The 26,067-nt window shown below is 39.0% G+C and overlaps 1 protein-coding gene across 3 annotated transcripts; it reads right to left on the bottom strand.

Annotated features, from left to right (window-relative positions):
• Positions 1-1,354: 1,354 nt before the first annotated feature.
• On the bottom strand, positions 1,355-24,430 carry HSPH1 (heat shock protein family H (Hsp110) member 1). 3 transcript variants are annotated; one of them, XM_037129572.2, is made up of 18 exons: positions 24,306-24,430; positions 21,289-21,346; positions 19,305-19,445; positions 18,483-18,605; positions 16,704-16,803; positions 15,357-15,490; positions 14,687-14,931; positions 13,904-14,132; positions 12,832-12,938; positions 12,445-12,578; positions 10,308-10,516; positions 8,710-8,841; positions 5,899-6,036; positions 5,042-5,167; positions 3,597-3,704; positions 3,381-3,500; positions 3,005-3,166; positions 1,355-2,226 (listed from the first exon to the last, which is right to left on the bottom strand). In XM_037129572.2, exons 1-18 carry the CDS (start codon positions 24,428-24,430, stop codon positions 2,017-2,019), a joined length of 2,601 nt encoding a protein of 866 aa, XP_036985467.1. In that variant the 3' UTR covers positions 1,355-2,016. The 3 variants fall into 3 exon arrangements, with proteins under 3 accessions (XP_036985467.1, XP_036985465.1, XP_036985466.1); XM_037129570.2 differs by lacking the exon at positions 24,306-24,430 and adding an exon at positions 23,881-24,297; XM_037129571.2 differs by lacking the exons at positions 8,710-8,841; positions 24,306-24,430 and adding an exon at positions 23,881-24,297.
• Positions 24,431-26,067: the final 1,637 nt, after the last annotated feature.

The following is a 26,067-nucleotide window of genomic DNA, read 5'->3' as shown; positions in this document are numbered from 1 at the left end:
TAGGTATTAAATCATGTGAAATACCTGGTACATGGTAGCTAAATAGGAGACAATAATGTAGACTGGCAACAATTAAAAACATTAGCCACACCTCGGTGAGGGAAAGTTGACCTCCACTCGAGCCCAAACTATGTGCACCTTAGTGGGCAGTGTGGGTACTTGTTATATCCCTTATGGTCTTTTCCTCAATCGAGCCCTAACACTACTTTTTCTCCTTAGAAAACAACCAGATAAGGTTTATTGCAGGATTACTTAGAATAGCGAAAACTTGGCAAACACCTAAATCACTGGGACTGGTTAAAAATGCTGTCCTTAATTGGATGTAACTCAGCACAGCTGTGAAGTCTGAATACCTGATTATACAGGATGGGCAAAATTAGGTAGTCAATAAAGCTATCGTAATAATCATAATCTGGCTTTTCCATACAAACTGTAAACCTACTTTGCCCATCTCTGTATTCTTTCACTTACTTGCCTGGCATGGCATTAAAAGGCAGTGTATACAACACTGTAACATAATGCACACACCCCACTGTTAGAAGGCTTGAAGGACTATGCAACAGAAGTCAATACTTTTTTTCTGGGTGATGGATTATACATTATATTCATTTGTATTCTTAAGATTTTAAATGTAATCCACATATGCTTTCTCTCAGGAGAAAATCATTTTAGTTTAGAAAATAACACACAAGGCGGGGGACCCCCTAAAATATAATTATCTCCGGCAAGGGAGGCCCCTGGTAGTACAGGCATTCCCTGCTAGGTGAATGTTCTAGAAACACATCTCTCTCAGGGTACCAGCTGGCAATGTTATGAAAGGCTGTGTTAGGCTTTGGTGAATTTTTTTTTGAAGACTCTTTGCAACACGTTTGTCCATTTCGTGATGGGTGGTTTATGAGCACATCTGCCCACTGAACGTTCAGTGTTCAGCAGTTTTGGGCCAAAACAAGAGGATCCCTATGTTCCACCCTCCCTATTCACCTGGTACTGCCCCGAGTGACTCTTTTGTTTCCCTGGATGAAAAAAGTCCTCAAAGGAAACATTTGCTGATGTGGAAAAGTGAAATAAAAAATGGCAGTAGCACTAAAAGGTATCAAAATTAAGTACAAAAACTGGTTTGAGCAGTGGAATAAATGTCTCAATAGGTGTACTGCAACAAATAGCACTTTGAAGGTGACTGAAGTTTAAACAGGTTAAGAACACACAATTTTTTTATAGATTCCATTTTTGGGGGCAGTCCCCTTCATATACAAGAGCAGAAAAAAAACTGGTTTTCACACAGTGACTTCATTTTTTCAGTTTACAGCACCCTCCCCGACCCCATTTTTAAGTCAGTGAAAAAACCATTTAGAAATGACACCATAAGATGAACTTTATTTTAAAGCTCATAAAAGACTTCACAACACCAGGGACACAAAGAACCCACATTTCTTCTGCTTGACATCTTCACAACAGTGCACTGTGTAATGATGAGATATCTGAAAGATTTGTTCTGCATGCTGCTAACACATTTCACTAGCATTTGCATTACTCAATAAATTTTAATATCAAAGCAAAAAATCATCTTCTATTGGACAGAATTTTAGAAAGCCCTTGTGAAATCCCACTGTCTTGTTTATAAAGATCCACACACATGCTGAAATGGAGAGCAAGATGCAAGAAAACTACCTTGGCAGGAACAAATTTTACCCACAGCCCTCTTGACAAGCAAGCAGTACAGTTTGTTTTAGCTTCTTCAAAAGACAAGTCAATTTCATCTTCACTGATGCAAATGGTAATACTGCACAGAAGCTTAGTATGAATTCACAATTCCACAGGAATCTGAAAGTTACCAAGGCAATTTTCCCTTTTAGGATCATAAAGACCACAGACTTAAGCTTTTTCTTTTTCCATATACTACACAAAGTTCTAAACATCCTTAAAAAAGAAAATATAAATAGTCTCAGTATGTTACGTAGAGTCACGTACTATGGCGAAAATTTTATTAATTGAAGGACAAAGCCAATTTAACGTTATCTAGTCCAAGTCCATGTTAATGGAACTCTTCTCATTAGGGTAACATTCACCATTCTGATGTGAAGGTTCAGCACCGAAATTATTTTTGCCTTGATCTAAATCATCTTTTTTATTATCAGTATTTGGGCCATTTGGAGTTCTTTCCAGTTTTGGTGATTCAATTTTTGGTTTGGGTTGTGTTACGACAGGTTCACAGGTGTTATTCAACTCCTAGAAAGGAAAACAAATTCAGTCATCAGACCTACTCAGATCCATCCAGGTCATTTTCTATTGCTTTCCTTCATATTTGAACCAGTACATTTCTACAAGTTCAATTATACATGTCTCAAAGAATACCATTTATTCATTACACTTTGTCAACACTATTGTCTGAAGCCTGATGGAGAAGTAAATATTTGCCTATGACATATAGCCCGAAGATAAGAAAAACCAAAGACCTGGAATTCATTGCAGCCTACTGATTTCAACAGCTCACGTTTCCTTAACTTGCACTGTGTCTGAATATTCTTCCAGACAGAAAGCAGTTCCTTGGGTTTTTCCCCAACTTCCTTCAAGCCTCACACACTGGGCAAGGTCTTTTTCTCCACTGTCCAAATTCTCCTAAACCCTTCTGGCTCTATTTGTTCCATCAGCACTTTATAAACTGTCAGATTTACTGCTACATGTGTTTATTGTCAAGTCTTCCTCACTCTAGCAGGTGACTTCCACAGGGCAGGGGCTTTCTTTGTACACTGGAAGTTTAGCTCCTGGTACAATGGCACATGGTAGGGGCTCGACAAATACCTTTGCTGAGCTGAATGAATAAATAAAATGGCAATTTAACAGAAACTCATAGAGTCTCTAATTTTTTGTGTTATCAATAAACCAAGAAATCTAGCTTCAGTCAGGATGAGGTAAAAGATTTATAGAAAAACTGGCCGTGTTCAGGGTTGAAACAATTACAACTTGAGTCCCTAAGAAAACACAACAATGAACAGACCACACTCACCTTTATTTTTGCTTTAATTTCCTGAGAACGTACAACTGGATCCTGATCAAGACTCTTTGTAGCCTGGGCATTCATGACATTATTCATCCACTCCATCACTTCATTCACAGACTTCTCAACCTTCTTCATTTCAGACTCATCAATATGGTTGTATTTCTCATCCTGAATGGAAAAAGCAATGTCGTTCAGTACAATTAGGTATTTAACAGTGACAACTAACTAGACAAAATTTTCTATGAAGTTCAAATCTACCTCTGGCCTCAAATATTGAAAACAAATTTCTTGTTTCAAAACATCTGTTCCCAACAAAGGCTCCTCAGCTTAAGTATTAGCTGATTAAAACCTCCTGCAACCTCCCGTGGGTGTATGAACTTACATTATTTCTGAAGTCAGCTGCTATCTTGACATAGTGCTGTAGCCTCTGTCCTAGTTCTTCAAACATTTTTGGCCGTTCCTCAGCTTCTTGAAATCGAACTTTAATTGGAGTGCCAATTTTCTAAAGTGAATAAATTAGTATTTGTTGTAATCTTATTTTTAAAAGTCTATAGTCTAAAACACAGGCACTGCTTTCAGAGGTGAAAGAAGGGCCTACCATTAATTCTTCCAATTTGTCCACATAGGCTTGTTTTGCTTGGTCCTCTCCTTCCTCATACAGCCAGTCCTCAGTCTCTGTGAGCAGTCTCAAAAATTTTTGATGGTCCTACACATGAAACATGAGAACCAACATGATGGAAAGTGAGTCAGAAGTGTTAAACACTGCCATGGTCAGTTGATTACAGCATCATCTGGATATGCCAAGGCTGCAAGACCTGATCAAGGCAAATATAAGCAGCAACCAATATAAACGCATAAAAAAGTTAAACAAATTGGCATTTCTTTTCTTACTCTTGCCCCACCCCCACCTTTCCTCTCTAGAATCTTATAAAATAAAATTTAAAAAAATTAAAAAATGTTAAATACCAAGTTATTTGCTCTTATTTCTAGGAAAGCACTCAGATCAACTGGACTGTCTTCACTAAAAAGCATCAAGGAGCAATGAATGCACCTACCATCAGCCCGTCCAGCATTTCACACAGGGACGCATGGCTTTTCTTTGGCTTCTCTATCCTTCATACTAGGACATTTGGGAATTTTGGGTAGATTGCTCTTATTTACAGTTATGGTATCTTATAAGTCCAACTGTGGACAATTTCCACATTGAAATGTGGATACAAAAGAGAAATTATTTTTCTACTCTTCAAAACAATTAGATTCTATTCATTTGTACAACCTCTGAGTACTCAAAGGGAAATGAGAAAGCTGATGATTCGAGCACTGAACACACGACAAACTCATTCCTACCCAATTCACATAACTATGTCCTGCTACTCTAGCCTTGGAGGTCTAGCCTGGTTGGGGTTATCTCTACCTCAAGAATCGCCATAAAACCAATCTAAGAAATGTTAAGGCAGAGCCAAGAACTAAAATGTATCACAAGGATCTCAGAACTAAAACAGACCAAGTTTAAATTCTTTTAACTTCAGAATTAATTCTTCAACTACCCTAGATCTCTACCCAATTTTGTCCTAAGTCCCATCTTTCACAGCTGTGCTTCTGGGATTTACTCAGAATTCTACTGACTTTGGGAACTTAGACAAGGGCTAAGGGGAACAGGGGCTGATAAATTTTAGAATGACTAGATGAACTAGTTTTGGGGAATAAATAGTAAGAGCAACCAAGTTATTAAAAAAAAAGTTTTTGAGGTCTCTGAAAGCAGAGATTTTCTTTTATTTATTTTTTTAGCCCCCATAACTGTGACTGTCATAGACTTGGAATTTCCTTCCTCTGGATGCTAAAAACTGAAGAGTCACTGGTATAAACTAGAACAGAACAAATCTGCACGTCACTATGAGCCTCTCTCTGGGACTTTGTTTATACAATTTTTATTTCAAGTTGGTTTGTTTCCAAAAAGCTCATTACATAATCTAGTAGAGGTTCAAATGTTAAGTTTGATATTAAACATTTTCTATCTGAATAAAAACCAGGCTCTAAACACACCTGCTCACAGATGAATTTTTCATATGGTCCACACAGCTTATCCCGGAACTCATACACATATTCCTCCACTGCATTTTTAGCATCATTTCTTTCCTTCTCCAATTTATCCTGCATTATCATCTTACCCTGTGAGAGAACAGAAAAGATTAATTACAAACTTTTGTTTTCTGTAATAAATTCTACCAAAAAATTAGTATTAGTGTTAACAATACTAATTTATACTCATACAACTCTTACAACAAACCCTATAAAGTTCTTCATTTTCTAACATTACATAACAAATTATGTAACTTTCTCATTTGAGAATTAAGACTAAGAAAAAAATTCACGTTTTATATTGTTTTCTTTTATATAGCGATATGGTTGTCTCATACTGAGATTTGATATTGGCCAATGGGCAATGACTGACCACTCTGCCAAACCTGAAAATCAAGGATAAATTACTTATATCCACTTAGTTATATATTTATTGTTAAACTTATAAACACAGTGTTCCCCTCTGAGCACAGAAAAACTGAATCTTAGTTACTTCACATACTCCAGACCACAGACAAGCACAATGTTTGAACAGAAGTATTCGGGGCAGCCTGTGGTATCGATTGTGCCACTTGTTCTGTGCTAGAAAACATGGGCATCCAATTTCTTCACAACATCTTCGGCAATCACAAGAATGAAAAAATATAAACAACGCTTGTTAAAAAATTAAACTGAAAAGCCATTGATTTTGGCTGCATCCTATCTGTAAAACTATATAAAACTTGTAATATTGAAGGATTATAGCCATTTATCTATTAGAAATATGGGTAACAGGGCCAAACAACAACACACATTCCAAAATATGTACTGGAAGTACCTACCTCTGTTTCAATGTACATGTTAAGCAGGTCTCTTCCCAGCTGCCACACCAAGTTAGCCTCAACAGGCAGCTCCACATTCACCACCTTGATTTTGGGTTTTTTAGCTTCTGGAGGCTGGTCAACTTTCTTTTCGTTTGCCTTAGGAAGATGGTAAAAATAAATAAATAAAATAAAAATCCTTGCCCTGGCTGGCATAGCTCAGTGGATTGAGCGCGGGCCTGTGAACCAGACAATCGAGGTTCGATTCCCAGTCAGGGCACATGCCTGGGTTGCAGGCTGGTTCCCTGAAGGCCAGTTCCCAGCAGGGGACCCACGAAAGGCAACCATACATTGATGTTTCTCTCCCTCTCTCCTTCCCTTCCCCTCTAAAGATAAATAAATAAAATATTAAAAAATAATAAATAAATAAAAATCCTTAAATAATCCTTGAAAAACAAAACTCTTCTATCTTGCTGGTAAGTATAAAATCCCCAACTATGAAGGTGGGAGAGAGTATAAGGTCGTCTGACTCCCACCCACCCATTTTAAATCAGGACTGTCATGCAACGGAAGCACGCCACTCTCCCATGGGAGAGTTCACCAGGACACTTCTCTGTTTTCACAATGAACTTAATTCAGTCTCTCCTGCTAAAGCTTTTCTCCATTGGTCTTTATGTTCTCATTCCTATGAACAATGACTATGACTCTCAAGAGTCAACAATATTAAACTGCTGCATCTTTGTATCTTTATAGTACAGTCTAGAAATTGACAATAACCACAGACAGACTGACCTGTAACACTAGAAATGTCAGGGTCGGCCTCTCTCTGTAATATATGCCTAAACCCTTCTGTACCAGCATTAGACTTGCCTTAATTACAATTAGCACTATATTGACAAGTGCCTTTCAACATGTCCTACTGAATCTGGAGGTCACACACACACTCGTCCTTATTTCTACTATCTGCCCCTGAGTCTTTTCACTTCTCATAAAAGTCTAAAAATAGCAAATAGAACGATGCAATGAATGCTGACAACTTATAGTGGGTTTTTCAAAATATGTAAAATAGGACTAAAGAAGTAAGCATCTCTCACGGCCTTTAATTGTCCAAACCTTTTCTGTTTATTTCCATTTCTGCAGGTTCCCACTCGCACAGGCAATGAAGAACACAATGTAGGAAACAGAACAGAAGATAACCAGGGGGTAGGTATATCACATGCACCCTGGCTAGCTGGTTTGGTAAAGTAGGAAGAGATGAGCCCACGGGTCACAGAAAGCACTGCCACTGTTTAATTTCAGGGGAGCTATAAAAATGTTAAAATTCTAGGCACTTCAGAGGAAAAAACTGGGACTTAGAAAGGTTCAATGGTCTGCCTAAAATTACAGAGATGGGACAAGAACTCTTGTTCCCCAGACTACTTCAGTGCTCTTCAGAGATCCCTCATCTCTCAAGAGCTACAAGGTGCATCACTAGCAATGACCCAGTCCATGTGCCTGCACTCCCTGTGTCTTCCTCCCTCTGGTGCACAGGAAAACACTCCAATACATTGTGCACGCTCCAGAGGCACGAATTACAAGAAAGACAAGTGGATCAGATCACATCTACACTTAGCAAAAACACTGGAGAGCAACAGATATTTGGGAAACAAATGGATGACAGTCTGTGTCTGGCAGTTAAGTCGGGATAAAACTATCTGTACAACATTACACCAACTGCTGACAAAACCAATGTGTCAACACAAGGGATCTGACGTGGCATGGACAAGGAGCCCTCCGTGCCGGTGTGTGAGAATGTTCCAAAAGGCCTGATGCTGGTGCTCCCCCTACAGCTAAAAGCATGAGGTGCTACCAATGGCACGTTCCAGACAGGTACTGACATCACAGGCACCGTCAATTAATGCTTAGTAAGTGGGGGGAGTGATGATGAAATCAAGGAGCTGTTACTACGAAGGAAGCAGTGCTGCTTCACGGGCACCATCAACTCTAGCAGGAAGGCTTTCAGAGACCAGAACCAGGACCTAAGGCTCACACCAGGACCCCCACAGAGGAACCAGGACACGGGGACATTAAAAACTGGAAACTTCCACCAACTGTAAAACGTCTAAAGAATTCTACCCTCACAATGAGAAAACCAAACCACTAATGGAAGGTTATTAATTTACATGCAACTTGCCAAGGAATGAACTTCTGCAAAGCACAGAATGATCTGGAGAGACAAGAGAAACTTCCTAACATCCATCCAACTATAAATTTTAAAGGTTTAATTAGAAACCAACATTAAAGGGACACAACACAACTATTTAATTTAGCTTCCAACATATACTATGGAAGCAGGGCAAAAGAGCAATTACTTTGAAATGCAGTCTGGTTATTTCCAGATCATCCTAATTAATTTATTCAAATTTGACAGGTGATGTGAGAGGAGAAGAAAGTACCAGATTCCTGTAGCCCATGTATTTATCATTAGACTAATTCAAGTGGCAACTAATCACACAGCCCTGGGCGGTATTTATTTTTGCTCTTCACATTAGCAAGTACCTCTGGCACTACAGAAGGCAACCAAGGCTATGTGTCTCCTGTTGCTTGCAGTGACAGTTAACCAAAAGAAACCTTCAGGTCTAAAGCAGGATATTCAATTCCCTTAGTTGGGCCTGAGTACCTTCAACTGGTATTAGTTGAAAAACACATCGAAAATCAACAGGAAAATAAAAAACCCTACATAAACTAAGTAAGGCAACTTGGTGCCTGCGCTTGAAACTGCAGATTTAATGATATCATTAATGATCACAGGTTGCAACATTGTCTATGGAATGAACTAGAAGCATCACTCACTTTGTCAGCATCTGGGGTTTTGTTCTCTTCTGAGGTAAGTTCAGGTGAAGGGGCAGACTGTGAGGTCTGTTGACCATCAGTTTGTACCTGGGGCTGTGTTCCAGCTTCACTGCTGTCTTGCTGGACATTTTTCTGAAATGAAAGCCCAGGCACAAAGGATGTAGAAAGCAGGTGTACTTGGATAAATGTAAAGGTTACAGGGCACCAGAGACAGTACGCTCAATTGCTGAAATCTTAACAGGTGGGGGTACAACACTAGATAATAGCAAAATGAACACAAAGAATCTAAAAACCTGTTAGAAATCTAAATCTATAAAAAATTATTTCAGTGACAGCAATTAATATAGTTAAATAATACAAATAGTAGGCATTTTGACTGATGTGAATGACAATAACTTTCCTTTAAAAAATCTCCACCTCGCCTTACAGTGACTCCAGAAAGCAAAGGAAACCGGTTTGCTCCAGGCCTACCCCAGAAACAAGCTTCTGAAACCTAATGTCACCAAGAGTCACCGTGCATGTGGACACATCTCCACTTCAGTGAGCTGAACGGTTCCATGCAAGAGCCAACTGCCAGTTACTCAGGGCTCATCATGACAGCTCAGACACACAGACCCCTTTCTCCCCACTGCTTGTGGTCCAAGTAGTTACACCCAAAAGACCTCAGCATGAAGATTATATGCTACTTGACAGTGACCTTCCTGCCCACCCTGAAGCCTCTCATGGTTTTCTGTCAGAGTTTCAAGACTCCAAGGTAGACAGACGCTGAAGTGTTCAGAAGCCAGGCACTCCTGGTATGTCCAGAAGGTCCCTCAGAATGACACGACAGGCATTAGAACAATGGTGTCTCCAGACAAATAAGAAAACCCATGGCCCTGGTCATTTTGCTCATTATACTGAAGTCTGTCTAGATGAGAACACTAACGCTCAGACATTAATGTTCCTCACAGTTCTAGAAACAGAAGCCTCTGATTACTATTCTCACATCTTAACTAAAACACTATACTGATTGCCTCTTTATTTAAGCTATTCCTTATTGTCACCCAGAAGTAAAGTTTCTTCTGTTGACCACGTAATACTAGCACTCATGCTAAAGGAGGTCTAAATTAAGAACATGAGCAGTAACAACTTTCTCTGCTCTACAAGGCCACATCTCTTCCTTCCTCCTACAATACAGCAAACCATAAAAATAAAAGCAAATACCAAAGCCAGTTTTGACATTCAAAAAAAAAATCATAATCAACTTTAATATCTGTCATGTATTCCACCAAACAGTTTTTATAATAGACTTTTTTTCTTGACCACCAGTCAACATTTTACTTCTCAATGTGGTTTGTCTTTAAGAAAAATAATTCAAGAAACTTTACCTATTCCAAGGAAATTGTCAAATGCCAGTTCAAATGAAGCTACACAGATTAATCACAATTCACCAAACTCTAGACTGTACATTAACATTATTGAACAATTGCTGATTCTCATCATCTAAAATTTTAATAAAAATTGAGCAAACATATTTTAACTCTTCCCTACCCTTCTTTTACAGCTCAGGATTAAGTCAACTACATATTCAAACTTAAAAGGCTCATGCTCAGACCTACCTCAGTGTCTGGGTTTTCTGGTGGCCTCTGGCTCTGACACTCCATGTCTGCTTCCACAGAAGGCGGGGCTCTGTCCTCGGCAGGCACTTTCTCCACCATCGACGCTGTGGAGATGGTGAAAATGCCATGCGTGTTGACTCGCACTTTCACTTTTACTCTCGATTTTTCTCCATCTTTCTGTGCAGAAATATTTTGAACTATGAAGCGGCCTGAACAAAAATAAATCAACAATTTTAGAACTGAACCTACATCTCTATAAAGATGACAAAGGCTAAGAACTAAGCTTGAAAGTACTGTTAACCCTAGATCTCATTTTCTCTACCAACTGAATAAGACTTACTATACTGTGCCATGTATAATGTGTACCCATGTTTTTGGCTCAAACTTTCAGGAAAAAAAATCTTTCATTCTAAAATTTTAGTTCAATTTTTTATTTGTTTATACTTAGAAACAAAACCAATTATTGTATGCTAGGGTATTTTACATATGGGTACCGTTATTACTTTCTTAGAGTTATACTTTTAATGCATAAGCATAAATAAAAGAACTAAAAACATTTATATAGCTACAAATTAGTAGTACCCATGTACAACGCATATCGTCATTTTCCCTCAGAAATTTGGGCAAAATAGTGCACATTATTCACAGCAAAATATGGTAAGTCTTTTCATGTATATTTATAAGCATAATCTCTTAATATGCCATGAAGTCCCCAAAGGCCAAGGGCACACTTGTGGCCATTTTTATTTAACACTTACACCACCACCACCATGTGTAAGACACTAATGAACAGTAACCACCGCCTCCTCTCCCCCTACTTCTCCAAGTGGGTGAGCACAAACTAGAGTGAAAAATCATTAGCAAGTGAAGGGCCGATGATTATCAGGCTGTGCTGCATTTCAATCCTATACAGTCTTTCAGGTAATATCATTTTTTCTGACTGAATAATCAAAATAGTTTCCTAGATTTTAAATAGGCAAGGTGAGCTAAAACCTTCATCAAAGCTTGACATTATGATGCACGATGGAGTAGTCCCAGAGCATGACTAAGGAGGAGTTGGATGCTGACTCTGACCCAGTCTGTGACCAGCTGCAAATTACTTGAGCTGGTATTTACAGTGAGCATGAAGAACTATAGAACCAGACACTAAGTGTCAGTGACCATCTCCACCAAGAGTGTAATTCCCAAGACAGTAAGAGATGTTGGAATATACCTTCAGCAACCATCATTTCACTAGTTTGGGAAGTAACTGCCATTAAGACCCACTTACAGAACAGCATTTACTATGTGGTAGAAAGAGAGACAAAGGGGGTGGGGTGGAGGGAGGGAGGAATTTCTTTAAGTATGTGCAAGCTTTGTCAGTGTGGGTGATAATATGAAAAATTTGGTACCATGCTAAAAAGCTTGATTTTATCCTCTGCACAATGGAAGTTATGCACAGAATCTTAAGTCAAAATTTCAGTCTATGTTCAATAATTTCTCCCCAATAGATTCATAAAAACAAAAAAACCAGAAAGGAAAAAACTGTCAGAACTTTTAAAATTTAAGGTAAGTAGTAAGAAGAACATACAATTGGCCAAGGCCAGGTCAGACTGCTTCCACAATTTCGATATAAAGGGCTATAGGCAAGGGTGAGTCCTGAAGAGATCTGGCAATATTAGTAAGTTCTACTCACAGCCTGGGAAAGAACATGGCCGCTGAGGCAGATGCCTCAGGCTGTACCACAGATTTGTAGAGTTACTGTGTGTCAAACTAGATGACAGGTGCATTTGAGAAGTAGCTCAATGGTTTCTAAGGCAAGTTTTAAGCTGGAAGTAACATTGTGTAAGTAGTGTTTCACCTAGAGGAATGGTTGATGTTATGAGTAGGTGGTAATTCCTTAAATATAAATAACATCAGAATATGGAACACATCAAAGTGTTGCTAAATATAGATCCTTAGAAGTAACAGAACTAGCAATTCCATTTCACCACTGTAGGCCAGTTGATTCATCAATAAACAAAGATTTTTCCATCACCATTATCCTAAATCGAAAATGCCTTCCCTCAGAATTATGTTCCACTCAATACTGCTAAAAGTTTCAAGTTTGTACACTAAGTCTTAAGTCTTTAAGAGTACATATACTTAAGTGCTTTACCTATTTTTGCTTCTGGATATGGAACTCCTTGAGGATCAGAATAGAAAGCTTCCAGCTCAAAAGGTCCGCTTCTCAAGAAGGTGAGAACTTTGGAGAAGGGGGCAGCATGGTTCCGACTGAACACCTCGTGAACACTGGGGAAGGAAGGGCAGTCAGAATATCAAGTACTGAAGCTTATTGTGCTACACAAACAGAACAGGGACATTACAAAACCTTTATCAAGTCTATCTCACCACTTATATCACCAAAATGAGAGTAATACTTTGGTAAGTTTGGTTTTTTAAAAGTCCCAGCTAGGTTAATCAGACACACTACCATTCAAGTCATCTGTGACTTTCCTTCTTTATAGTAAAACACATTATCTGAAATTTCTTTTTTGATACATACCCTTCAGTGTCTTCTGAATCGTGGCTCCACACAAGAGATATTGGAAAAGAAACTGCATCCGTGACAGAAAACTCTCTAACTTTAAACGCTGGGGACAGGATTGCACACTTCAAAAAAGAAAGAAAAAATTATTTTCAGCACATAAATAATTCACTCACCTTTTAACATAAAACTCAATTCAAACGGAATGGGTAGGTTTAAATTCAAATTCAAAATTGCTTTACATCAACTATAAAAACTTCCCAGGTTTCTGGGAATTAGTGATAAGGAGGCATATTCTATTATCAAAGAAAATAAAAAACAAAAACTGGAGGATGGGATAGGATGATACAACAGATAATCAGTAATAAGAAGTATCTATATACTCTTCCTTTTTTACGTTTTAAAGGGTAGTCCGTCTAAATACCTTTGTCCACAGAATCTCTTGCTTTGTACTAAAAAATATGCTAACCAGATCAAAACTCAAGCATGTTAACTGAAATTTTAGTTAAAACTACTTAATTTATTTAACTACATTGTCCTGAGTATAAACTGAAACTAATTCTCCTTTTTATCAGTAATGTCTAGATTTGGTGCTTTTGCTTTGTGGAACGTCAGGCCTCTGGGCTGCCTTCTTACTTGATAAAAACAGGTTAAAATCAATTTGGAGGGGAAGCAGCTCTTTCCTAAAACCAGTTAACGAATATACCCTCAACCCTGCAAACTCTCCCCCACATCACTTCTGTATTACACCAGACTGTCATTCCAGGTCCCACCTATGTGCTCTGTAACAACTGTCACCCCTACAAAGCTAGTAATTCATGTGTTACAGCTGATTTCTGCCACACCCAGAATGATGCCACTTCCTCATTCCCAGTTTGAGAAACACTAGCTCCATAGATTCTTTACTCTCGAATTTCCTGGATTGTCCAGATTTGAAGACGCTTGTCTCCCCACAGCCTTACGGACTTATTAAGTAACTCCCCTGTGGTATCTAATCAGGCACAGGGCTTTCTGACCACCTGACGCCAGCACCATGTAAGGAGGGAAAAGAGGTTTCTGGCACGCCTACAGGATGGCTTAGGATGCATACCTGCAGTGCACAGCCTCTGGCAACTGCTTCATCTGCATTGAGCGTTGTGCTAACATCTTTTCCAAAGAATTTGACAATTTTTTCTTTCACAGCTGGAATTCGTGTAGCTCCTCCAACGATCTCAACAGCATTCACATCTTCTACTTTAAGCTGCGTCTGTTCCATTAGTGAATAAAGAGGAAATTCTATCCTTTGCAGAAGTTCAGCACAGAGTTCTTCAAACTGTGCCCTTGGTAAATAAGAGGAACACTTATAAATCTTCAGAAAAGTTACCTGAAGGTCAATATCTTGTTTTTAAACAATAAATCTTATCAACCCAATGAATTTCCTTTTTTTATCAGACACCCTGGATTCCACATGGGCCAAGTTTAACTGTATTGTAATTTGTAACTTTTTAAAATACAAATTTACAAAACAGGGAGTGGGGGAAAAGAATCACTTTTACATTAAGATTGACATTTTACTCCTACGTTTTACATGATCCAAGTCTTGTTACTTTTCAAAAAATTTCCACTGATTTCAAAATATTTCTGTAAATACACTATTTGGTAAAGCACCAATCAATTGCTAACCCAGAATTACCAAAAGTAGGAAAAAAAAAGGTCCAACATGAGGGTGCATGAGGGTGCTTAGCAAAGATCTTTCTAAATCCCCTCTTAGCAGAAGTGCCCTCATTCTAAGGATGTTCACAGTCTTCCCAGCAGGTCCCACACAACTGTGGGCCTGATGCACAGCACCCCAACCAGAAGTTCTTCTTATCTGCTGACAGAATTCAGGACGCACCTGTTCATCTTTCCTGACACATCCTGGTCATTCATGAAGCACTCAATGCTCAGTGGCAGGTCTGTGCTGTTTGAGCTCATTAGCTTTTTCAACTTCTCACATTCTTGATAAAGACGAAGAAGAGCTCGAATTTTGGATTTTGCATCTAATTTGTACTTAGTTTTAAATTCTGCACAAAAATGGTCTACTAACTTCTCATCAAAATTTTTTCCTCCTAAGAAAGGATCAAAAGCTGCTCCCAGTACCTAATTTAGTTAAAACAATAAATAATCTGGTTATTTTCAAACATATTTTTGACTACAATCTTAAACATTACTACTCAAATAACTTAAGACTAACATGCTCAATACTTCTACCTAAAATAAACATGAAATCCAAGTCAGGAGAAATGTTAACTACAAAATCCAAATGAAATACTAAATCTTTTAAGATAGTTTTGACTTTTAATGATTACATAAAGATGATCTGAAAAAGCCTTTCTTGCCAAGAGTATGCCAAGACATCATCTTTATAAAGATCAGCCTCAGGGAAAAATTCCCTGTTCACACCGTGCCCCAGCACTCTTCATTACCAAGGAGACCACAGTCAAGAAGCCCAGTAGGCTTAAAGTAATGACAGATAACACACGCCTAATAAATTTTGGTCACTTAATTCCAATGTATGATTTTACCTTCAATTTTCCCTTGTTAAAAGCACAGGCAGACACCTGAAAAGCTGAGTGTCCCATATCAACGAAAACCACTATCCGAGGTTTCTCATCAAGGCTTGGGAGATCCTGCTTATAAATTCCATAATTCAAAGCAACTATAAAAAAATAAGTGAGTTTCAATTCTTTGAGTCACATTTTCTCAGGAATTTCATTGTTACAATATAATTATACATGCAGGAAACCTGACTATACTTCAAATAATTAAAGCTGAACACACTGTTTTTATACCCTGTATCGTACTAGTTTTCTTGGTATTGATTACTCCCCCCCCCCGACTTTAGCACAGTGCTCTGTCATCTTCCGATGGATGTATGAACACACACAACAGAGAAAACACACAGTGATATGTCATCACAAACAGCTATCAGACTCACTACACAATACTCACATTTGAACCACGACCTGCCAGGAGACTGCTCATCCAAAAAAATTAAGAATTTAATATACAACTAAGGAACTGTAGTTCCTACCAATTATTTTTAGATCCAAGACAAATAACTGATCTCCCTTAAAGAGTCTGTTAGCTTTTTCTGAACTTTGAAACCACTATATCTCTAAATATGTATACCCAAGAACATGGCTTTATTGAAACTTTAAAACTTAGAATCCATTAGAAATATGTTTAAAAGCCTAATTTATTTTGCCTAACATTAAACTGTAACTGAGTTTTTATTCATCTGAAATCATAATAAACTCATAAAAGCTCTAGGAGGAGGTAACAATGACTGCTTTGCTCAACAACCCAATGCCTGGAAAATGATATAGCTTAGTATTTGACTGAGATGAATGGTCGATGCCTAACTACATGTATTTGGGAATTATGGGAGGAGAACATTTTTTTAAAGTACATCAGTAATTGTAGGCAAGGTAGTTGCGAAACCCATAATGATAAGATTTTGGGAAAACTTAAAACTATAAAAACAATGTAAAAATTTTTAAAAAACTAAATCTATACACCTAATCCAAGAAATTACAATGCATACAGAGTGGGGTAAAACTAGGTTTACAGTTGTTTGTAGGATAAATACAGTAATATAAGAACAAACCATTTTGCACACATAACTGTAAACTTACTTTTGTCTCACACAGTATATATAAAAAATTTTCTAATGTAAACATATTCATAAATCTGACAAAGTACCATTTCTCATTAAACGTAAGCATCTGAAAAGCTGGAATTTTTGCTTTCAAACCTAACACGTTTTTAAATAGTATTTCTGTACCAATGTGAAAGTATTCAGTACTTGCTCCTAATGTGTCTTAGCTCTAGTTTTGACAGTACAGTACATCACACAAGTTCTTGCTTACCAGCTGTCATATCATTCATGAGTCTTAAGCAGTTTAGGCCAACAATTTGTGCGGCATCTAATACAGATCGTCTCTCAGCATCTGTGAAGAAAGAAGGGACCTACAGAGAAGGACAGAAAGAATTTTAACATACCAAAAAAACCCAAAATACATACAAATTCCTTATAACCGCTTGTAATAAATTCTTAACATTCTAGCTAGATAGGTTCCTAGCTAAATCATAAAACAGAAATAAAACTTTAGGCTTAGTTTCTAGCAAGTTCCTTAACATTAAGAACAGTTAACTTACTTTTTAAAAGATTGCCCTAAACTTACAGTATCTACAAAGTACTTCTTTATTATAACCAAATTTTAATTCAAAATAAAAATTAACCAGTTTTCATTAGGCATATTGAGGTTTTCAAATGTAACAGAAAGCTTTAAATTTAAGTGGATAAAATACCATTTCCAAATGTCTTAAATTTCTATTGATATTTGGAAGTTATAATGCTAAGTCAACATTTAACATTAAATATAACTATAGCTATTAAAGACTACCAAAAACTTAAATAACACAGAGCTAATCCAAGCATATACCACTGCCCTTTAGTTTTGCTATTTGTTGAGCTCAAGCTGTACTAGATGATGCAGTATCTTCTACTTCAGTAGACATGTTAAGATTACAAGAACTTTTTTTTCTTTGCAAAGCCCGTTGATTTTCCTAAGAGGAAGAAGAGCAAAACAGCTCAAAGGGACAAAGGTTCTCATGGTGTTGAGTGACTGGTGCTTCTAACTAAAGCTTTTCAATCACATTTAGGACTACAGCTTAACTAGGATACACCTCAAGAAAAACATCTAACAATACATTCACAGTAGCATTTAATTAGAAAGTACCTAGGGGAAAACTCAGTACAGTGGACTTCACACATTCCTTCGAAAATTAATTGTAGAAGCTTCAGAAAGAGAGACAAGAATCAACATGAGTCTCTGGTTCACCTTGCAAATCAGAACACCGTTTTCATCAAATTAAAGGGAAAAAAAGGACCACTAATTTATAAGTTGATTTTTTAATTTTATCAGAGAGTAAAGTAATAACTCTTAGTAAGAGGCAAATATCCCTGTGGTAGGTCACACTCTATCTTACAAGAGCGAGAGGAGAAATTCCAGCCCTGTTTCTGCTCTTCCATATCCTAGCACACACTGCCATAAAGACTCTGATCAGTCCACCCAGGCTGTAATGAAAGTCCGTGGTGTGCAGGTATGTCCCGGGGCAGAGCAGATCAAGAAGTTACCCTAGACATTTGAGAGAACTCAATTCAAACTACCTTCTTTGGCGTCCAAATAAAAGGTGGTTTTTGTCCATTTCAAATACTCTCTGATAACCTAACAACTGTCCATTGGAGGTAGTAGACTGGCTAGGGCTGAAAATCTAGGTTTTGTTAATATTGGTAGGTTGTATTTTAAAACTTCTAACACTACCCCTTCTCAACTTGAGGAGTGGGATTCAGAAAAGCTCCCGTCTATGTACACAAGTTGTTTAACAGTATTGGCAGCCATTAGAATATCCCCCATTCGAATAATCAGTCTGTATTTTCAAAAAGACCCACTGGTTTGATTTGCATTTCAAGAACCTTTGGGACTTCTGGCTATAAAAACCACCTGAACCTCCTCTGACCATGTTAACACAGAGTCCCATATAGTTTTGATCCCTAGTAATAGAACAGCTTTCACACATTGGACACTTGAGAGTAACGCAAAGCAGACAAACTAAAGCACACTGCCTTGCTGAATTCTACTTACTGAAATAACACAATCTGTTACTGGTTTCTTGAGGTTGTTTTCAGCAGTTTCCTTTAACTTAGTCAACAGCATGGCTGTTATCTGTTCCACACTAAACAGGTGTTCTTCATCCATGTACATTACCTATTTACAGAAAGAAAATGTTTTAATCAATGGTACTTAAAGCTACCTGCTAATATTTCCTCCCAATTATTACATATTCTCTTCCAGAAAGTCTCTACTGTCATAGTTGTTTAGGAAAGAAGGAGAAAAAGGGGAGAGGAGGGGAGCAAAGTGAAGAAACAGTTTTTCTAGAGATGAAGAGAAAAAAATGGTAACAGGGCAAAGTTTCCCAACTCTAAATACTAGTCGAAACATTATAGAAGGTAGTAAATTTCCACTCTAGAGCTGAATCATTGTGATAAATATTATTTTGTGTAGATCATAAGACAGGAATGCCTGTGCGAGTTTAAAAAAAGATTTCTGGTTGTATTACAAAACAGCTCTCCAAACAATGCAACTTGGCTGCCCTAAACAGAGTTTTATTTGACATGACAACACAATTTAGGTTTTTTAAACACCACTAAGTAAACCTAAATTTTACAATTGTCAAGAAATTACAAGAAACACAAAACAAGTTATAGCTATCTATACTTTTTGAATAATTTTCAAGGACAATTTAAAGCTATACCTACAATTAAAAGAAGCTAGGTGAAAAAAAGGGGGAAGACCATCCTGTTCAATGAAGAGAGAACAGTTAAATTCTCATTAAGAATTAAGTATCTTTCTCTATAGATTAGTTAGCTTTATACTATGATTCTAAGGTTGCTCATATATTATTACCTTTATTCCAACTCCACCATTTTTCATTGGAACCAAATCATAACTTAGGTTTTCCTTCTCTTTTTGAATGAAGGGGTCATTGAATGCTCGACCGTGAAACCTCTTGAAGTTTGACACTGTATTGTTTGCATGAGTGATTTGCTGCACAAGAAATTAGAGATTTTAAGTTATTTTCTAAATTTCAACACCTATTAGTACTTACAGCAATTTTAATAAAAAGTCATTTGTAGAACTCAAACCATGGGGACATAAGTAACTTTCCCAGAGCCCTGAATTAACCCATCAATGAATGAACTTCATTCTTTCTCCTTTTCCTATAGGAAGGCAGAAAGAAATAAGAGGCAGTATTGTCACTACAGACTTTAGAACAGATTTCAAAAATCTTCAAGGTAACTTCGTAGAGAGTGGAACTATCACTAAAGCTTTGAAGCAACCACCAAGAAGTACAAACCTTTATTTCATTCCTTTTTCCCACTAAACTTGTTTTCTACCCACTGAATGGATAAACAAGGACATCTAGATGTACTACACTCAAAATTATATATTTTTTAAAAGAACTCATTATTACAGTCTAATAAATTGCTAAATGACCAGAAAAAGCCATTTTGGGCCTCAAAATACATGGAATGCTACTTTTCCTACCAATAGCATGCAATGCTAATTATAGCAAAAAGCAGAAGGGGCAAGAATAATTCAAAATGTTCTAAATGACCTAATGCTTTCAATTGTACATAACACAATTTTGATTAGGCTTTGGATTAAAAAGTCCCACTTTACAGCATTATTTCACCCAAAGACGTCAGCAAAGAGAACCGTATTTCAAATACAGAAATAATTAAAATAAAAGATTAAAAACTGAGACTTCTAAAGTTACCAGCTCAAGAATATCAAACAGTTCAATTACTTTTTTTCTCTGACCTATTTTTTTAAAAGGGAATAATACAGCTTGGCAGTACTTGTTTTCGCACAATATGAAAATCATATTTATAATCTAAAATTCCTTGTGATTCTATAACTGAGATGAAGAATGCCTACCATCTGCAAGCTACATCTGAGCCTCAACTGATTCTCCTCACATAACCACAAAAAGGTAGAAGTGCCTCTCTCCTTTTGAGTGTGCATACCTATTTCTTTTCTGGCCCTTGTTTTTCACCTCTTGTCCTGTGTCTCATCTCTTCCAACTAGCTAAAATACAATATTCCAGGATTTAGAATTTTTTTTACCAATACTATATTTTCTGTACTTAAAAGAATTTCTTCAGTCTCTTTCTTACTGCCTCTCAGAAGGAATTCCATTTTTTTTTTACTGTATTTTCCCCCCAATCCAAGAATTATAAAGTGGGCCCTAAGTGCAAATGACGTATGTATATTTTTTGGTCACATTAAGTAGTAACAGGTGAAATTAACTTCAATAGCTTATTTAGCTAACGTATCTAAAATACTAAAATACTATTATTTCAACATGCACTCAGTATAGAATACTTATGAGACACTTTATTTCAGCTTACGTGTTCAAAATCTCACGTGTATTTTCACTTTACATTTCAAGTCAGACTAGGTACATTTCAAGTGCTCAGCAGCCATGTACAGCTAACAACTACCACATAGAAGAGCACAGGTCTAAACACAAAGTTCTCCCAGCCCCACCTTAATTATTAAGCGACAGAAAAACACTTTTTAAACACAGGACTTCCAGAAGGAATCTAATTCTTAAATGAATGTCAGAGAAACTTCACATAAATTACAAGGTAGTGAAGTTATTAAAAATTGAGGTTGGCAGATTAGACAGTAAAGTAGATCGTATTCAATAAAACAAGAAGGGAAGAGGGGGAAAACCCATCTAAAGCTTCATAAAGATACTCTCTCATATTTTTAAAACTCAACAACAGACAAGCTTAGGTATTCTATACTCTTTCATGTCCTTGAGATTTTACCTTTAAAATCTCCCCCCTAAAAACTGACTAGAATTCTCTCAGAGAACATACCTGATTTTTGGCTGCAACTCCAATCGTTCTGTTTTTTGATCCAAATGATATGACTGACCTATAAAATAAAGCACATTTCAAAAAAAGTTAAAAAACAATAAATACAGCCATTTGTAACTGACAAGAGAGAAAAATCCAATATGAATTTCCTACCCATGGCAGGGAGGGGCATGAGTATAAGGCAACTTTGGAGTCTAAACTTTGGCCAAATACTCTGATGGGGTCGGGACCTGTCCACTTAACTCCTACTGAGAATCCAATCTAGAAAGCAGTCCTGTCCCCCTAGCCCAATTCCCATGAAAGTCTGCTCATGGTTCAGGGAACATTTCCTAATACCTCAAGTACCAGTACAAGTTCTTCAGGTTCTCAGTTATTAGGAGGTACTCATTAACTCTGAAAATACTTTGAATAGTTAAATGATATTTTTTAACTTGGCCCCAGATATACAATTAACAAAAAATATGGTGTAATTCTACTTCTCGGCCACCAAGCCTATACAAATCTAAGTATCATTGTTACTTCTACTGGTGTACTGATAATGCTATCTACCTCTAAGATAAAAAGTCTTTCTATAAACCCACAAAGTGGGTCTAAGTTATGCTTCTGGGATTTAAAAGCACAAAGAGGGTCCTATATGAAGACTACTTCAGAAAGCCAAGTAATGATGCAGAGAATCATTACAGCAGAATGGAGTATAAACACTGAAGGAAAAGAGTGAATGATGAGTGACAGTCAGCTTTGAAGACATGAAAAGTGACCCGGTGACTGTGAGACAGCCTTCCAGCAATGGGAATGCTCTGCTGCACAGGGCACAAACAGGGAAAGCCAGGAGGATGAAGGTGAATCAGGTTTTAGACTCCAGGGCAGGATGAGTGATGGTAAATGAGAACACACTGAGGGCTTTAAGTACCAGGCTAAGACAAGTTTAAACTTGCTCTAATACAAACATCCTAGACCTAAATTTCCTGAGCAGGTAGGTCCCTAGCAGCATCCCAAAAGCCAGAAGTATTCAAACAAAGACTGGACCTTGTAGATAACTTTCAAAAACAGAAAACGATTCTGAGTTCCAATAACTATGCACTTGTAGAACGAATTTACTCATATCAAGGAAAATCACATTAAGTAAACAGAAATTAATAGTAGCTAATACAATTGAGTCAAACCTCTATTTTAACAAAAACATTAAAGGGAACTTTCACACTGCACTCAGTTGCCACTTTTGAAAGCCATACCTGTTTATGTCTTTCAAAAGACATTAACAGGTATGTCTTTAGTTTCACAGTTCAGAGTGGTCACTACAGCCACACACACAAATTTTCTCAGCTGAACAGCATTTCCCTACTTTATAGGGATCAAAGAGAACAAAGATGTGAACTGCACCTAAGCATGGAAGCCAGAGATGCTGCCTTCTTTCTTACTATACTCTAATTACAAAACCCTGTTGCACAGCTAAAAAGCAGGCGAATGTGTAGAATCATGGTATGCTCAGGGAGTGTTTTCCCAGTGCTACTACTATTAAGTATTTGCATATCTTCTTATCTTCTATTCACTTTCATAAATGTTCCTCTGCCCTCAGTGATACAAGCCCATTTTAGCCTTCAGCTCAATGTTTCCATTATACACCTTTTATCTTGGGATTAAGGCACTAAAAATAAATTAACCTACAGTTAATTTCTCTGGGAAGTAAGCAGTTGTTTTCCCCAATGCACATGCAAGCAAGTTTGCATGTTATCTTCAGAAAATAAGCCTGCTGAAAAGGTTGCTTTTTAAAATGCCACCCTTTGCCCACCCCATGCTGTTGTCAAATGCAGTATTTAATTCATTGACAACATCCATCAAATAAGTTCTAGCACTCTATCACAAAAGTACACAATTTTTACTTTCTCTTCTTTAAACTGGACGAGGTAAGTAAATTACAACAAGAATTAGGATTCCTCTTGAATGGCTTTCATAAAATGAGCAAAAAGAACGTTTCCACCTTCCACAAAGGTACCAGGCACTGAAGCCAGAGACATTAGGAACCCGGAGAGCCAGTAGGAAGAGACTCATCTGGCCGCTTTACAGTCGCTAACAGTCACCCTGCTCGCTGGACAGACAGAGACAGACAGGCTCTGGAAGCTTCCAGTTCATTTTGAGACCCACCACACGGAAGAAAAAGCTCGGCAGCTGGGGTTTTGGAGGGAGGGAACGCGCTGGTGGGGACTCGGAGCAGCCGGGTGGGGCACGCCGGCACGTCAGCGGCCTCGAAAGGCGCTGACTACAGCCTGCCCGGACCGAGAGCCCAGTCTCGGGCTCGGCCGCGGCCCGGCGACCAGCGACGATCCAGGGCGGCTCAACTCGCAGACCTCCCGTGGCCCCCCCGAGTCATCCTCTAACCAGCTCATGGGTAGGTATCCTAAAGGCCAGGCCACCAGGTTCGGATCCCCTTGTGGAACGGTGCTCCCACCCCCCCAAGCCGCCCTCCAGCCATCCATCCGCCCTCCAGCCATCCATCAGCCCACCGACTTGGAGTTCCCCTCTCCGCAGCCCACGCCTGGCTTCTCCCCTAGCCTAGGACCGCCCCCCCACCAGCACCTTGCAGGTTACACTTACGGGGTGCACCGGTCGCTGAATTCGTTTGCGATGGTTTCAATGCCCCCGGCCCGGGCCACCGCGATATAGCAGCTCTGGGAACCCACGTCCAGCCCTACCACCGACATGACTAGTTCGCGGTGCGCCTCCGCCTCTGGTCTGGGCTCGCGTCTTCCCGCCGCTGCGCGCGGCTCTCACAGGGTCCGGCCGGCCCTCTGTCACTCGGGCGCCCGGGCGGCTTCTCGGGGACAGTGGTGGTTCACAGAAGGCTCACCCAGAGGCAGGCAGCGCCGTATCTCCTCTGGCCGTTCCAGTGACTTCCCGGATCTGCAGAGGATCACTCCACGATTGGCGCCCAACTACCGACCCAAAAGGGGAGGGCTCAACTCCTCAGCCGTATTTATCGCACTGATCAGAACTTTCCAGAATCTGCGGCATTTACTCACCGGCGCCTCCACCGGCCCTTCCACGTGCCACTTCCGCTTCCTTCTTCTGGAGCCTTCTCGAAAGACTCCACCCAATGGGGCCGTGGTCCCCGGGGGAGGGGGGGTAAAATGACCGCCGTTGCCATAGCGGCAGGAGAGCCGCTCCCGCGCTATTGGCTCAGTTGGACAGGCCACCCGCCCACGCCCTCCGGTCCCCCACCCCAGCCCAGGCCCTCGCTCCTTGCAGTTAATCCTACGGGCTACGAAGAGTGATTCGAAAAATCGTCACCTTCGTAGTTTACTCGTGGGTAGTACGGTCCGACCCCTAGACTCTGACGTGAAACCCGCACGGATGCTGAGAGTGTGGACCAGTTATCAGGACAGCATGTTGGGAAATGTAGTCCTGTGGGGAGTCGGTGTGCGCCTTGCATGCTGGAGCCTGTAGTCTTGGCAGCAGTACGTGCTGGGACCTGGCTTTGTCTTGGGGAACTCTCGTGAGAGCCAGCCTCCCTCCATTGCAATTGCGCGCTTTCTGGAGCAGCCGTGTTAAGTCCGATGGCCGTTTGTCTGGTGTTTGTGTGTGTAGTGGTCTATGTTATCCTACAGTTGGTAGGTTATGGAGAAGGAATATCCGTCTACACCCCGATTAATAAGCACGGGTTTTGTGTTAAATGTTCGCATATTCATCAGTCGGCAGGTATTTGGAATAAAATGTCAGGTTTTGTTTTTTCCTTTTTTAAAAGCATTTTTTGGATGTGGCGCGATTTGGAAGCCTGGCTGTGGTGACTCTTGGCTACCGGTTTTTGGTACGTCTTACTCGCGCAGGCTTTGTGCTGTCCTGCCGCTCCTAGCCATGCATTGTTTGATAATGATTTTCTTGTTTAACCTGAAACCCTATTTGTTTGTCCTGAAAGGCGATGTTCCTATTAACTTTTCAGTCAAGAGTCAAGCATGAAAAGAAAGAAAGGTAGAACTCCAGTACGGTTATCAGGTCTTTCATACCCTTCTGTATCGTTAAGTTTGCCTGGTATCTTCTGTCCTCACTCTTCCTCAGGCTCATAGAACTGCAAGCACAGTTCAAACGCGTGCGACTAGTTAAGTTAGGAGTTGTTACCTAAAGTCACAAAAATCTAAGTTCTGGGAAGCGGCAAATCTTTGGTAAAGTCAGATACGAGACTGGAAGGCTCGGTTTATGATAAAATGTAAATTGTAATTTTTTAATGGGTGGCCTAGCATTTATACCTACTTAATCAGTTGCTGCACTTAACTCACCTTTAAAATGGGGACAATAATAGTAGCTATCTAAAGGTGAAATTACTTTGGTTGTGTCTTACAAAAAAACCTTCCTTGCCACCACTTTTTTGCATATCAAAACTTTATATTAAAATTCATGGACTCATAGCACTTTTGAACAGAAATAGAAGTTTGAGATTTTTGGGGGGGTGCTTCCCACATTCTGTATGTGCAGAAAAGATTTGGATCTGGTTGAAATCCTCGGGCAATAGTACCGTACTCAATAGTACAGCCTGTAAGAGCTCTGGCCCTCCTGGAGTTAGACTTCATGGCTTGAATCTTGACTGTATATACTTAACTAATTTGGTAGCTGTGTGACCCTGAGAAATTATTAAGCCTTCCTGTGTTCCACTTCATAAGGTGCATGTAAAAAATGTATGTAAAGCACTAAACATGTCATTAGTAGGTAATAGCTACGCAATCTTCAAATTCTGTGTCCCTCAGTTTCTCACCTATAAAATGGAGACCCTTCTTGTTGGGAATTGGGAAG

This window comes from Artibeus jamaicensis, unplaced genomic scaffold (genome assembly GCF_021234435.1).
Source record: "Artibeus jamaicensis isolate MK-2021 breed Jamaican fruit bat unplaced genomic scaffold, CSHL_Jam_final contig_793, whole genome shotgun sequence".
NCBI lineage: Eukaryota > Metazoa > Chordata > Mammalia > Chiroptera > Phyllostomidae > Artibeus > Artibeus jamaicensis.
This window is presented reverse-complemented; position numbering and strand designations above follow the sequence as displayed.